This window comes from Trachypithecus francoisi, unplaced genomic scaffold (assembly GCF_009764315.1).
Source record: "Trachypithecus francoisi isolate TF-2019V2 unplaced genomic scaffold, Tfra_2.0 Lachesis_group5, whole genome shotgun sequence".
Taxonomy (NCBI): Eukaryota; Metazoa; Chordata; class Mammalia; order Primates; family Cercopithecidae; genus Trachypithecus; species Trachypithecus francoisi.
In genome coordinates, this window is record NW_022681470.1 from 118,054,649 (window position 1) to 118,067,697 (window position 13,049).

At 35.9% G+C, this 13,049-nt stretch overlaps 1 protein-coding gene across 5 annotated transcripts in view; it reads right to left on the bottom strand.

The window, feature by feature from the left end:
• Positions 1-13,049, bottom strand: part of RNPC3 (RNA binding region (RNP1, RRM) containing 3) — a 32,000-nt gene that overhangs the window by 2,407 nt on the left and 16,544 nt on the right. For 3 of the 5 annotated variants that reach the window (XM_033199757.1, XM_033199756.1, XM_033199755.1), the window contains exons 9-15: positions 12,765-12,890; positions 10,810-10,961; positions 8,855-9,016; positions 7,661-7,755; positions 6,637-6,695; positions 1,761-1,893; positions 1,052-1,119 (exon numbers count right to left, since the gene is read on the bottom strand). In XM_033199757.1, coding sequence (XP_033055648.1) covers positions 1,057-1,119; positions 1,761-1,893; positions 6,637-6,695; positions 7,661-7,755; positions 8,855-9,016; positions 10,810-10,961; positions 12,765-12,890 — 790 coding nt within the window. In that variant the 3' untranslated portion in view covers positions 1,052-1,056. The remainder of the gene's footprint in view (positions 1-1,051; positions 1,120-1,760; positions 1,894-6,636; positions 6,696-7,660; positions 7,756-8,854; positions 9,017-10,809; positions 10,962-12,764; positions 12,891-13,049) is intronic. The other 2 variants (XM_033199758.1, XM_033199759.1) reach the window with 2 other exon arrangements.

Genomic DNA, 13,049 nt, shown 5'->3' on the forward strand with positions numbered 1-13,049 from the left:
TGTAAGTCCACAAACATACATTGTTGTGAAGTGTGTTAATAATTTTATATACTCAGCACTGTAGAAATTTTTTTTTTTTTTGGTTGGATTCTTGCTCTGTCGCCAGGGTGGAGTGCAGTGGCGTGATCCCGGCTCACTGCAACCTCCGCCTCCCAGGTTCAAGAGATTCTCCTGCTTCAGCAGCCCACGTAGCTGAGACTACAGGTATGCACCACCACACCCAGCTAATTTTTTTATTTTTAGTAGAGACGCGGTTTCACCATTTTGGCCAGGATGGTCTTGATCTCTGGACCTTGTGATCTGCCCACCTCCACTTCCCAAATTGCTGAAATTACAGGGGTGAGCCACCACCCTCAGCCAGAATTATTTTTAATAACAGTTTGACCTTTTTTTTTTTAACTTTTATTTTAACATTTACTTTAGGTTAATTTTAAGAGTTAGAAAATGTATCTGTAAGTGTTTATTCAAGGAGTTTTCAAGCTGTGGTCTCTGGATCAGATGCCTCATGATTACCTGAAAAATCATTAATTTTGTAAATTTTCAGGTGCCAACAAGGGTGACCAACTTGTCCTGGCTTGCCAGATACATTCCCCATTTCAGCACTAAATGTCTGGCATCCTGGAAATCCCCTCATTAAAAGGAAAGTGTGGTATAACTAGCTTCCCTAGGTCCCCACATCAGACCTACCAAATCAAAAACTCTTTCAGGGAAGGAAGGAACCTACATATTTGTGTTTTATTAAGCTCTCCAAGTGATTATGATACATACTAGAGTTTAAGAACTATTGATTTACTATAGGCAGAAAAAGTTAAAAAAAGAGTAACTGGCATACTCCCTTTAAAAGATTCATTCTCCAAACTTAATTTTTAAGTATAAATGGGTATTAATCTGTAGTTACAGTTTTGAAGTTTAATGGGACTTAACTGCACAGATAGATATTTCCTTAAAAAATACATAAGAGATACCCAAATTACTACTCTATCAAACTTTTATTCTTAATTGTATCTAAATAATTAGTCTTGTCTTTTTATTACATTTTATTCACACTTACCTTTATTAATTTTTAACTCTTTTTCCTTCCTTAGGATCTTGTTTTGGTCTAGCAGATCGAGCAAACTGCTAATAATTTAAAATTAAGGTTTCCTTCATGAATATGCAAGTAATCTTTTCTAAATAATTCTCAAAAACGTTCTAATGTATGCTAAGAGTATGGTTTTTTAATTTACCTTGACTGTCTCCTGACTCCATGACTTGAGAGGAAATTAATAATTAACTTTTCCTTTATAGTCATTATTTTTTATACCTGGGCCTTTGTTTCTTTACCTATCTTGCTGATTTCTAGTTTGCAAACTGCATTGATTACTAAAAGCAAGATGGTTAATCAATGATATACTCTGGTTATTAAAATTCTCATGTAGAAATATAAATTACAATAAAATGATAAAATGAATTAGTTCTTTTATGACTCCAAATGTACTTCTGGATACTCTAGTCTCTTTGCATAACTGTGTACTTTTGAGCTGCATAAGTGAAACATTTAAAACTTGGCTGAAATTGAACAACTTCATGCGGCTGAAGCTCCTTTACTAAAAATCTAAATAACACTGTCATTTGACTCAGTAAGGTGGGTTTAACTGTAACTGAATGAATATCTACTGCTAGAATGCCAATTGTGGAAATTTCTTAAGGGTAACACGAAAATTAATTTCAGTTATACCCTTCTAAAAATTAGTTTTGAAATAGATGGATTTAAAGGATACAACCACCATGGGTTTTCCAAAAAGCACATATCCATTAGCTTCCTTTAAGGCTTTTGCTGCTGCTTTTTCATTAGGAAGTCCAATGAAAGCTTGTCCTTTCATACGACCTTCTTTCATCAAACGTATATCAAACCTAGAAGGAAGAAAACAGCTTTGATTCAAAGAATGTTAGTTTCAATGATGTGAATGAAAATGTGTTGAACAATTTAAAATGTTGCTATTTCAAATAAAAGTGACTAAAACATTTGATAGGCACATCAATTATTCAGTTTTCTAAAAACGTATTTCATGTTCTTGCACTAAAACTGATTCTACAAGTAGGTAGTATTTGTTTAAGATGTATTTTTAATTATTCTCAACTATCATAAAAGTATGTGATTTAAAAATTATACTACTAGTAATTAGAAAAGCAAACTTCCCTTTTTTTTTTTTTTTTTTTTTTGAGACGGAGTCTCGCTCTGTCACCCAGGCTGGAGTGCAGTGGTGCAATCTCGGCTCACTGCAAGCTCCGCCTCCTGGGTTCATGCCATTCTCCTGCCTCAGCCTCCGGAGTACCTGGACTACAGGTGCCCGCCACCACGTTCGGCTAATTTTTTGTATTTTTCGTAGAGACGGGGCTTCACTGTGTTAGCCAGGATGGTCTCTATCTCCTGACCTTGTGATCTACCTGCCTCGGCCTCCCAAAGCACTAGGATGACAGGCATGAACCATGATGCCCGGCTGCAATCTTCTTAAATTATTATTTATCTCAATTTTTTTTTTTTTTTTTTTTTTTTTTTTTTTGAGACGGAGTCTCGCTCTGTCGCCCAGGCTGGAGTGCAGTGGCCGGATCTCAGCTCACTGCAAGCTCCGCCTCCCGGGTTTATGCCATTCTCCTGCCTCAGCCTCCCGAGTAGCTGGGACTACAGGCGCCCGCCACCTCGCCCAGCTAGTTTTTTTTTTGTATTTTTAGTAGAGACGGGGTTTCACCGTGTTACCCAGGATGGTCTCGATCTTCTGACCTCGTGATCCACCCGTCTCAGCCTCCCAAAGTGCTGGGATTACAGGCTTGAGCCACCGCGCCCGGCCTTATCTCAATTTTTTAAGTGCCTTACAATCTAGCACCACCTGCTCAAGTGATTAAAAAGAAACAAAACAAAACAAAACAAAAAACACTATATAACCAAGAATGGAAAAATAGAAAGGATTAACAGCCAGTTATAAACAATTATAGAATTCATTATATTACTATGTTTTTTTTAATTTATCTATTTATTTATTTATTTTTTGAGACAGAGTCCTGCTCGGTTGCCCAGGTTGGAATGCAGTGGCATAATCTTGGCTCACTGCAACCTCCACCTCCTGGGTTTAAGTGATTCTCCTTCCTCAGCCCCCCAGGTAGCTGGGATTACAGGCGTCTGCCACCACACCTGGCTAATTTTTATATTTTTAGTAGAGATAGGGTTTCATTATGTAGACCAGGCTGGTCTCAACTCCTGACCTCAAGTGATCCCACCCACTTTAGCCTCCCAATGTGCTGGGATTACAGGCGTGAGCCACCACGCCTGGCCTAGAGTTCATTATATTATTATAAGCAATTACAGAACTTCCAAGTAGAAAGGAACCTCAATGATTATCTACTCAAAACCATAATTTTACAGGTGATGTCTAGAGACAGTGAGAGACTTCAAAGCAGATAGCTAAGATCTAAAGTCAGAAACACAAACCAAATTTTTAACTTCCTAATACAGTGATCCATTCCATAGTGTATTCATTTTTTTGAAATTTTTGAAAGAAAATGAGTCAAACGCTACTTAGAAAAATCAGATTGTAATTTACAACTGAAATATTACCTAATATTTAGTCTATGAGACTACCAAAATAATACAACATAAAAAACTATAAAAAAATGCAGTAAATTATTATTTTTTTCTTATAATCATGACTCAAAGATGGCAACAAAGAAAAAGACCTAGCGTTTTGCATGACCAGCAAAAGAAAAAATATTTTGGCATCCTGATAAGAGGTATTTGTCCCTAATGAATATAGAGAATTGTAAAACATGGTTTCATTTGTGTATACCTATCTAAAAAAACACATAGGACAGATAAGATTTTTAAAGTATTGACATCACTTGAAGACTAAAACAAAACTTAGTTACAGTCACTTCTTTATTTTATCTGCACTCAAAAGCCTCTTACCTTATCCTTTCTACTTCTTCTTACTTTTAATTTATATGACAGGGAGTCTTTCATACTTTAGAATTAACAAATACAGTATTGTAAAGAATGAAATTCTAACTCCAAACATTAGCTGATACGGTTTTGCCCTGTGTCCCCAAATCTCATTTGAAAAATCTCATTTGATTTGTAACTCCTACATTCCCATGTGTCATGGGAGGAATGCTGTTACAGGTGACTAAATTATATGGATGGGTCTTTCTTGTGTTCTCGTGATAGTAAATGAGCCTCACAATGTTTGATGGTTTTAAAATAAAAGGAGACTGGTGGCATTTTGCCCCTGACCTAGAGATTTATGGAATTTTGAACTTGAGAGAGATGATTTAGGGTATCTGTTGGAAGAAATCTCTACGCAGCAAAGCATTCAAGAGGTGACTTGGGTGCTATTAAAGGCATTTAGTTTTAAAAGTAAACACCATAAAAGTTCAGAAATTTTGCAGTCTGACAATGCAACAGAAAAGAGAAGAAATTCAAGCTAGCTCTAGAAATCTGCATAAGTAATGATGAGCCCGATGTTAATCCCCAAGAAAATGATGAAAATGTCTCCAGGGCATGTTAGAGGTCTCATGGGAGCCCCTCCCATCACCTGAGGCCTAGGAAGGAAAAGTGATTTCTAGGGCCGGGCCCAGGGTACCTGTGGTGTGTGCAGCCTATAGGGACTTGGTGCTCTGCCTCCTAGACACTGCAGCTGTGGCTGAAAGGGGCCACCATAGAGCTTGGGTGGTAGCTTCAGAGGGTGCAAACCTCAAGCCTTGGCAGCTCCCACATGGTGATGAGCCTGGCAGTGCAGAGATGTCAAGAACTGGGGTTTTGGAGCCTCCACCTGGATTTCAGAGGATATATGGAAATGCCTGGATGTCCAGGCAGAAGTTTGCTGCAGGGATAGGGCCCTCATGAGCTAGGGCAGCGCAGAAGGAAAATGTGGGGTTGGGGTCCCCACACAGAGTTGCTACTAGGGCACCACCTAGAGGAGCTGTGGTAAGAGGGCCACTGTCCTCCAGACCCCAGAATGGTAGATCCACTGACAGCTTGCACCATTCACCTGGAAAAGCTGCAGACACTCAATGCCAGCCCATGAAAGCAACTGGGAGGGAGGCTGTACTCTGCAAAGTCACAGGAGTGGAGCTGCCATGGGAACCCAACTCTTGCATCAGCATGACCCGAATATGAGACACGGAATCAAAGGAGATCCTTGGAGCTTTAAGATTTGATTTCCCCGCTGGATTCTGGACTTGCATAAGGGCTGTAGACCCTCTGGTTTGGATGATTTTTCCAGGGCCCATAGCACCCTTGTTTTGGCCAATTTCTCCCATTTGGAATGGCTGTATTTACACAATGCCTGTACCCTCATTGTATCTAGGAAGTAAGTAACTTGCTTTCAATTTTACAGGCTCCTAGGCAAAAGGGACTTGCCTTGTTTCCAATGAGACTTTGGACTGTGGGCTTTTGAATTAATGCTGAAATGAGTTGAGACTTTGGGGGACTGTTGGGAAGGCAGGATTTGTTTTGAAATGTGAGGACATTGAGATTTGGGAGGGGTGAGGGGCAGAATGATATGGTTTGACTCTGTGTCCCCACCCGAATCTCATCTTGAATTGTAACTCCCACAATTCCCATGTGTAGTGGGAGGAACTCTGTGGGAGGTGACTGAATTATAGGAATGGGTCTTTCTTGCACTGTTCTCATGGTAGTGAAGGAGTCTCAAGATCTGATGGTTTAAAAAAAAAAAGGGAGTTTGCCTGCACAAGCTGTCTTTCTTTTTGCCTGCTACCAGCCACGTAAAATGTGAGACTTGCTCCTCCTTGCCTTCTGCCATGATTGTGAGGCTTCCCTGGCTTCGTGCAACTGTGAGTTTTCCATTAAACCTCTTTCCTTTGTAAATTGCCCATTCTCAGGTATGTCTTTATCAGTAGTGTGAAAAGAGACTAACACATTAGCTTTTATAACATTTATAAATCACAACCCTCTCTTTTGCTTTCACAAAACTGGAAGCCTTGCTCAATGAAGTTCTTTTAAAAGATGACAATTTACTGTCAGAGTAAGAATCTAAAAAGTTTTGCCTCACTGCTATACATTCCTGGATGATTCATTGAAAGAATCGTTTGCAAAGCACAGTCTTTGGATCAGAAGCTTCAGCATCATCCAGGAGCTTTTCAGAAACACAAATTCATGAGTCCTACCCATGAAACCTAGAAAATCAGACTCTCTGCAGGTGGGCCTATAAAACTGTTTTTCCAGGCTCTCCAGGTGATTCTTGTGCAATGTTAAAGTCTGAGAACCATGTATTTAGAGAGAAGATTAAGGTCAGAATGTATCACAGGCCTGTTTCTACAAAGAGTTTTATTAGAACACAGCCATGAATATTCATTCAGGTTTTATGGCTGCCTTCATAATACAACTACAAAACTGAGTAGTTCCAACAGACACAGTATGGTCTGCAACAAAATAAAAATACTAAATTTTTACTATCTGCCCATTTACGGAAAAAGTTTGCTAACTCCTAGTCTAGACATCTTAAAAGATCAATAGTGCAACAGCATAGACCAACTTTTTCATACAATTTTTATCTCTAAAAGGAAAATGATGGAATTAAAATAGTAAATTTGTAACAGATAAAAACAAAACATAATTTAAGATTATATTTTACTGTCACTTACATGATCCGCTGTGTTTCTGATGAAAAGTCAACATATCTTCCAAAAATATATTTAAGGTCCTAGAATTTCAGTAAGAAGACAAATAACAAAGCCAGGGGAAAAAAACTGTTAATAAATAAATAAATACATCAATATATCAATAGAAGAGGTCATACTGGACTAAGGTGGGCTTTAATCTAATATGACTGGTGGCCTTTCAAAAGGGAAAATTTGGACACAGATACTCACAAAGGGAGTACGCTATGTACAAAGGCAGAAATTGTGATGACGCTGCCACAAGCCAAGGAAGGTGAAAGATCGCCAGCTTCTGCATACCAGCAGAAGCTATGGGAGAGGCACAGAACAGATCTTTCACTCAAAGCCCTGAGAATGAACCAATCCTGCCACACTTTTGACTTCAGTTTGCCTCCAGAACTGTGAGACAACACATCTCTGTTCTTTCAGCCACTTAGCCCTAGGAAATTAATACATACCCCAAACTCTGCCTCAGTATTTACTGCCAGAGAAGCCAAGCTATGAGAATATTATTTTAACAAAAAATTAACCTGGAAATACTAAACAACAATTTATCATGCCCTGAAGCACAGTAAAAAACAAAAAACAAAAAAAAACAAAAAACACATTTTTTTTTTTTTTTTTTGAGACGGAGTCTCGCTCTGTCGCCCGGGCTGGAGTGCAGTGGCCAGATCTCAGCTCACTGCAAGCTCCGCCTCCCGGGTTTACGCCATTCTCCTGCCTCAGCCTCCCGAGTAGCTGGGACTACAGGCGCCCACCACCTTGCCCAGCTAGTTTTTTGTATTTTTTAGTAGAGACGGGGTTTCACCATGTTGGCCAGGATGGTCTCGATCTCCTGACCTCGTGATCCGCCTGCCTCGGCCTCCCAAAGTGCTGGGATTACAGGTGTGAGCCACCGCGCCCGGCCAAAACACATTCTTAAAGGTAGTTTCACACAGACTTTAACACATCAAGTATAAAATCTTCAAATTATTTTCATTTACATGAAAAAAAATCAATTTATACCTACCTTTTCTTGAACATGTTTAGCTAAATTCTTTACATAAATTCTACAGTTTGGTTCACCAGGTTCATAACTTCTGAAAACTGAAAGTGTTTCCATTTCTTATTAAAAAACAAAAAAACAAAGATATAAAATTAAAATATTTTAACCAAGTTTTTAAATATAATTATCATATTCAAATATAACTGTTAAATAGACAAATTAAGCTTTATGAAAATGTTAAAACCATAAAATTAGTAACAATGTTACAAATGGGTTTAAATATACTCACTGAAAATCTGAATTGATTATATAAAAAACTTTTTTATATATAAAACTTTTAAGTTTTTATACATATAAAAAACTTTTGTTTAAAAAATTTCAGACTTCTAGAGTAAGTAAAATTTGTCCAATAAAATATCTACTATTAAAACTCCATTAAGATGAGTCATGTTATAAAAAAAGGGTGAAGTATATATGCTAATTGATTTGGGTAATTATTTTGCTTAAAGTGAATTTCCCAAACCATCAGCCACCTGCATATTTAAATGCAAGAATGAAGTAAGCACAATATCAGGCATCTCGGACAAACCATGGCCTAAGAACCCCTGTATAGCTCCTCTCCTTTAATGTCAGTAGTCTGTTCTAGAAAATTAGATAGATGTTTTGTGTAAAAATCCTAGCTGGAAGTCTATTTCCCATTACTGTAGGAAAAATTATGTACTACACATCAATCTAAAGCCTCTAAATATTTTCTGACAATATACTAAAACAGTAAAAGTCTTTGAGAGGTAGAAAACTATCGTGTTAGGATATAAAATCCTAAAATCATAGATTTCTAATCACCATTTTTTAAAAATAATCGCTTTGTATGTATGTCAGACACAGTATTTGTGACAGTCTATTGGCTGCATTTGGAAAATATAACCCCAGACTTGTAGGACACACTGACTTACTTTAAATGACACATAAAAGTTTTAGGAATGAAAACAAAAATTTTTCCCAAATACAGACTGGAAACACTGTATGGAAAGAAACGTTCCTTCCACTATAAAGTATGAGTATTTAAAAAAAAAACAGAAGAAGTGATTACAAACATTAATCGGAGAGATGTTCTAAAGTATGTGCCTTAAGGTAAATGGCATGACAGATTTGTTTTGTTTCTGTAAAGTCAAAGATATGTAAAATGGAATATGTGCTTAGTTTATTTCGTGATATTACCTTCTCTAGAAATTCTGCCCTTTTCCAATTCCCTTCTGGAAATACATTCCGATGGCATTTCATCAGAGTCTTCTTTAATCTCCTCTGTGATGTCCAAATTAGGTTTGGGGAAGATTTTTCCAAATCCTATATTGGATGCATCAACTTCAGTAGCAGGTAAATCTAAGAGTTCAATGTTAACATTAACCATAAGAATCTCTCCTTTAAAAACAGTTTCTGCCCCCTCCCCCCATTTTATATTTAATAATATATCTTTAGGCATTAAAATTCTTTGGTGTTTCTCAATATACTGAAAGAAGCATATGTAAACATTTTCTTTTTTTTTTTTTTGAGACGGAGTCTCGCTCTGTCGCCCAAAGTGGAGTGCAGTGGCTACCGCCATTCTCCTGCCTCAGCCTCCCGAGTAGCTGGGACTACAGGCGCCCGCTACCTCGCCTGGCTAGTTTTTTGTATTTTTTAGTAGAGACGGGGTTTCACCGTGTTAGCCAGGATGGTCTCGATCTCCTGACCTTGTGATCCACCCGTCTCGGCCTCCCAAAGTGCTGGGATTACAGGCTTGAGCCACCACGCCCGGCCAGTAAACATTTTCTATAAAGGTTCAAATAGTAAAAAAATTGTGTTAAAGGGTGACTAGCCATGAGATAAGAAAAATTTATAAAAAGAAAAATGTTAAATAAACGCACAAAAAAGGTGCTACCTGAAAACGCACTACATTCACACTCACCATCCAACACAGGAATGAAAACTAGTCACAGTTTTTCACTCACTATGTTTGCAATACTTACTAGAATTCTATCCTATATTCACACAAGTGTTCAAAGATATATATACAAAGACATATTCCACTATTTTCTGTAATAGTAAAAGAAGGGAAACAACTTCAACTTCTATGATAAAAGCATGATAAAATACTGACAAAATTATATTACGGTCTATTATACAGCCAAAAAATGTAAAGTATATGATTATATTTTGACATAGTAAGCTACCCCAAACTAGATTGCAAACTTCAAAAAAGAGACCATGGCAAACTTGTCCATGGAGGCTGCTAGATAACAAACTTTCAACAAGTCACTACTGAGCGAATGATAAATACCATCAAAACATAATGTTCATTTAAAAAATAAGATAGAAATGTGTCCATACATGTACAGGATAAGGTCTGGAAAGATACACACACACACACACACACACACACACACACACACGAAGGATACACACACACACACACACACACACACACGTACGTATATACACATAACAAAGAGCTAACGGTATTTGCCTCTAGGTAGTAGGACAGAAGAGAGTGAGGTTTGAGGTGTTAACTTTTTAACAATTTTACTTTGTTTTGGTTACATTCCGATCAACTGGGATTATTTCAGAAATTTCAAAATAAAGACTTAAAAGAACAAAGGAACACCATTATAATATCAAATTCGTGATTAAAACAAGCAAAAAAAATCTGTAATTTCAATACTTTTTTTTAAACTTAAGAATAGCTTTCTTGGCAACAATCGTCCATATCTTTTGGATTAAAAATATATACATTTACATTAAATCTACAACTCACAAAACAGTCACATTGCTTGTTTTCTGACCAATAATATTAGTATAATTACACTAATAAAACCATAGGCCACCACATGAAACAAGCAATGAAAAAGTCAATAAAATATACTCCATTATATTTTTAGTGTAAATATCAGCAAAAAGCACTAAATTTCATTCTAGAGGTCATTACTAGCAAAGGGTAACAGTGACAATCTCGCCATTTACCATCAATTTCTGTTATATAAAAAAGTTGAAAGTGGATATTATTCCATGATTTTGAGGAAACACTAATTGCATATTTTAAATAATGTTGACAAATACTAAAATACAACACATTATATGTAAAACTTAATTCTAACACAAAAAGTTGATTTCAGCATGTGAAGTAACTAGAATATCCTTACCATGATTCTTTTCCTCACAATTTTGTTCCTTCTCTAAATCTTTCTTAAATGCAGCTGGCATGTCAGTAGATATATGGAATTCAATTCTTTTATTACCTACAGGTTGTGGTTGGTCAAATACATCCGAAGGTAACAGCACTGGATGTAAGCTGCTATTTAAAAACAATCATAGCATTAGTTTGTAATTGCAAATAAAATCCTGAGTAAAATATTATTTCAAGTTTACTTTAAATTGTAAAAGTTAACACTGACAAAGGATTCACTACACTTTTTATATTGAATAAAGTGAGTGACTTAGATTTATTAGTTTAATAAACTTTAATGCTCTCATATAGTTGACTAAGAAATTATTAGTTTACACATAAAAAGACTGAGGTTCAGCAATGTTAATAATTTGTATAAGGTCATTCTGGAAATGACAGAAATTTGATGACTATTGATTCTAAACCCCAGGATATTTACCAATATGCAAAATAGTACATTCTATGTTTGATATTTTAAACATATAGATAACACCAGATTTTGATGACTTAAAATTGTCAATAGTCACATTAAAACCATGAAAAGAAACAGACGAAATATTGATAACTTATTATTTCTCATTATATCCAAAATATTATTTCCACATATAATCAATATAAAAAGTTATCAAGATATTTTACGTTATGTCTTCATACAATTTTAATGTGGCTCACATTAATTTCTATTGTTCAGTGTCACTATAGAGATTCAAAGGGAAAAAAAGGTAAAATAATTCAAACATGTATAAAACAAGTATCATTTTACTGACAACTTCAGGACTATAATAAAATGTGCAAAACACAATGGAAAGGTAACATATCTACTAACATTCTTGGATAACTATGGCTTGACCCTTATCCCAAATCTGCAAATTCCTTAGGAAGTTTATTACAAGATAAAGTAGTGCAAAAGGAATTCTTAATTTTTAAAAATATCAATGGCATTCCAATGGCTTCTTCAATAAATTCAAACTTCACAGCCTAACATTCAGGGGAGGTTTCAAATCTTTCTAGCTTTCTCTTTCATCATTTCTATTCCTAGTCAATAAATTTTCTTACCTCTGGAAGCTTTCCTTTTATTTTTCCATTCACATGGGTTACAGTTTCCCTGCCTAATTTTTGTCTCTCCTCCTTAAAGGGCCAGCTCAAATGTCTCCTCTCTCTTACAACCTTTCCAAATTTCTCAACTGGCTGTGGCTCGTCTTTTCTCACAACCTTTTAGTTCTTAGTTTATATTTCCTATGTCATGTATTATAAATGCTAATGCAATAATCATCTGTACATCTGGCTTATTATCCTTAAGACTATTAACTCACTGTTTGAAAAGACAGCATTAAACTTTTGAAGCATGCTTTAAACTACACACAATATTTAGCAGAGAACCTTACCATGCATTCAACAAATACTTAAAGGCACTCTGGTGGGTCCTGTGTGCCAAGAAAAGATATGTGAATTTTTATCTGCTGGGTACTTTTTAAATAAAAAATGTCTGATATCAGGTGATGGAGTTAAGAGAAACTAAATAACTGTATATAAACACACTCACGTTTATATTAGTGACATTTTTCACTAATATATTACACTAGTGACAGTAATGTCACTAACAAAACTGTAAATGTACAAGGAGAAAGAGAAAAGAAATGGTAAAAGGAAAGTAAATGAATTTTGTTTTGGATAATATCCTAAGTGCCTATAAGATATTCTGAGTCTGCAGACAGGAAGCTGGAATAAAATACATTAAGGCTTAGGACAGAGAAGAGAGTACTGGTCAACTGTGAGAGAACTATGAATATTTATAAATTTGGCAACTAGGAAGCCAGTGGTAAACCAAGAACACTGAAAGGAAACAAATGCCAGCTTGAAGAATGATGTGAATTAACCAAGTAAACAAAGTACATACAAACAATCCTCATTTCATAGTTCAAATAAAATTACCTGTGTGAAGGACACAAAGGTGTATTCAACATATCCTTTATTTTTCTCTTTTTTCTCACATGGCGCTGCTTTATTGTTTTAGGTCTTTTGGGCTGAAGATTTGCTAGTTCCATTAATTTGTTCATTCTACAATGAGGAGAGGAATGATAAACAAAATTTCCTTTCTAGAAGCATAGCTATTTACCACTGTTTCTATTAAAGTTAAATTTGTTATTTTGGTGTATAATTTAAATTTTAAAATGTTTTACTTATATAAAATATATAGGACACCATCAATTAAGAGAT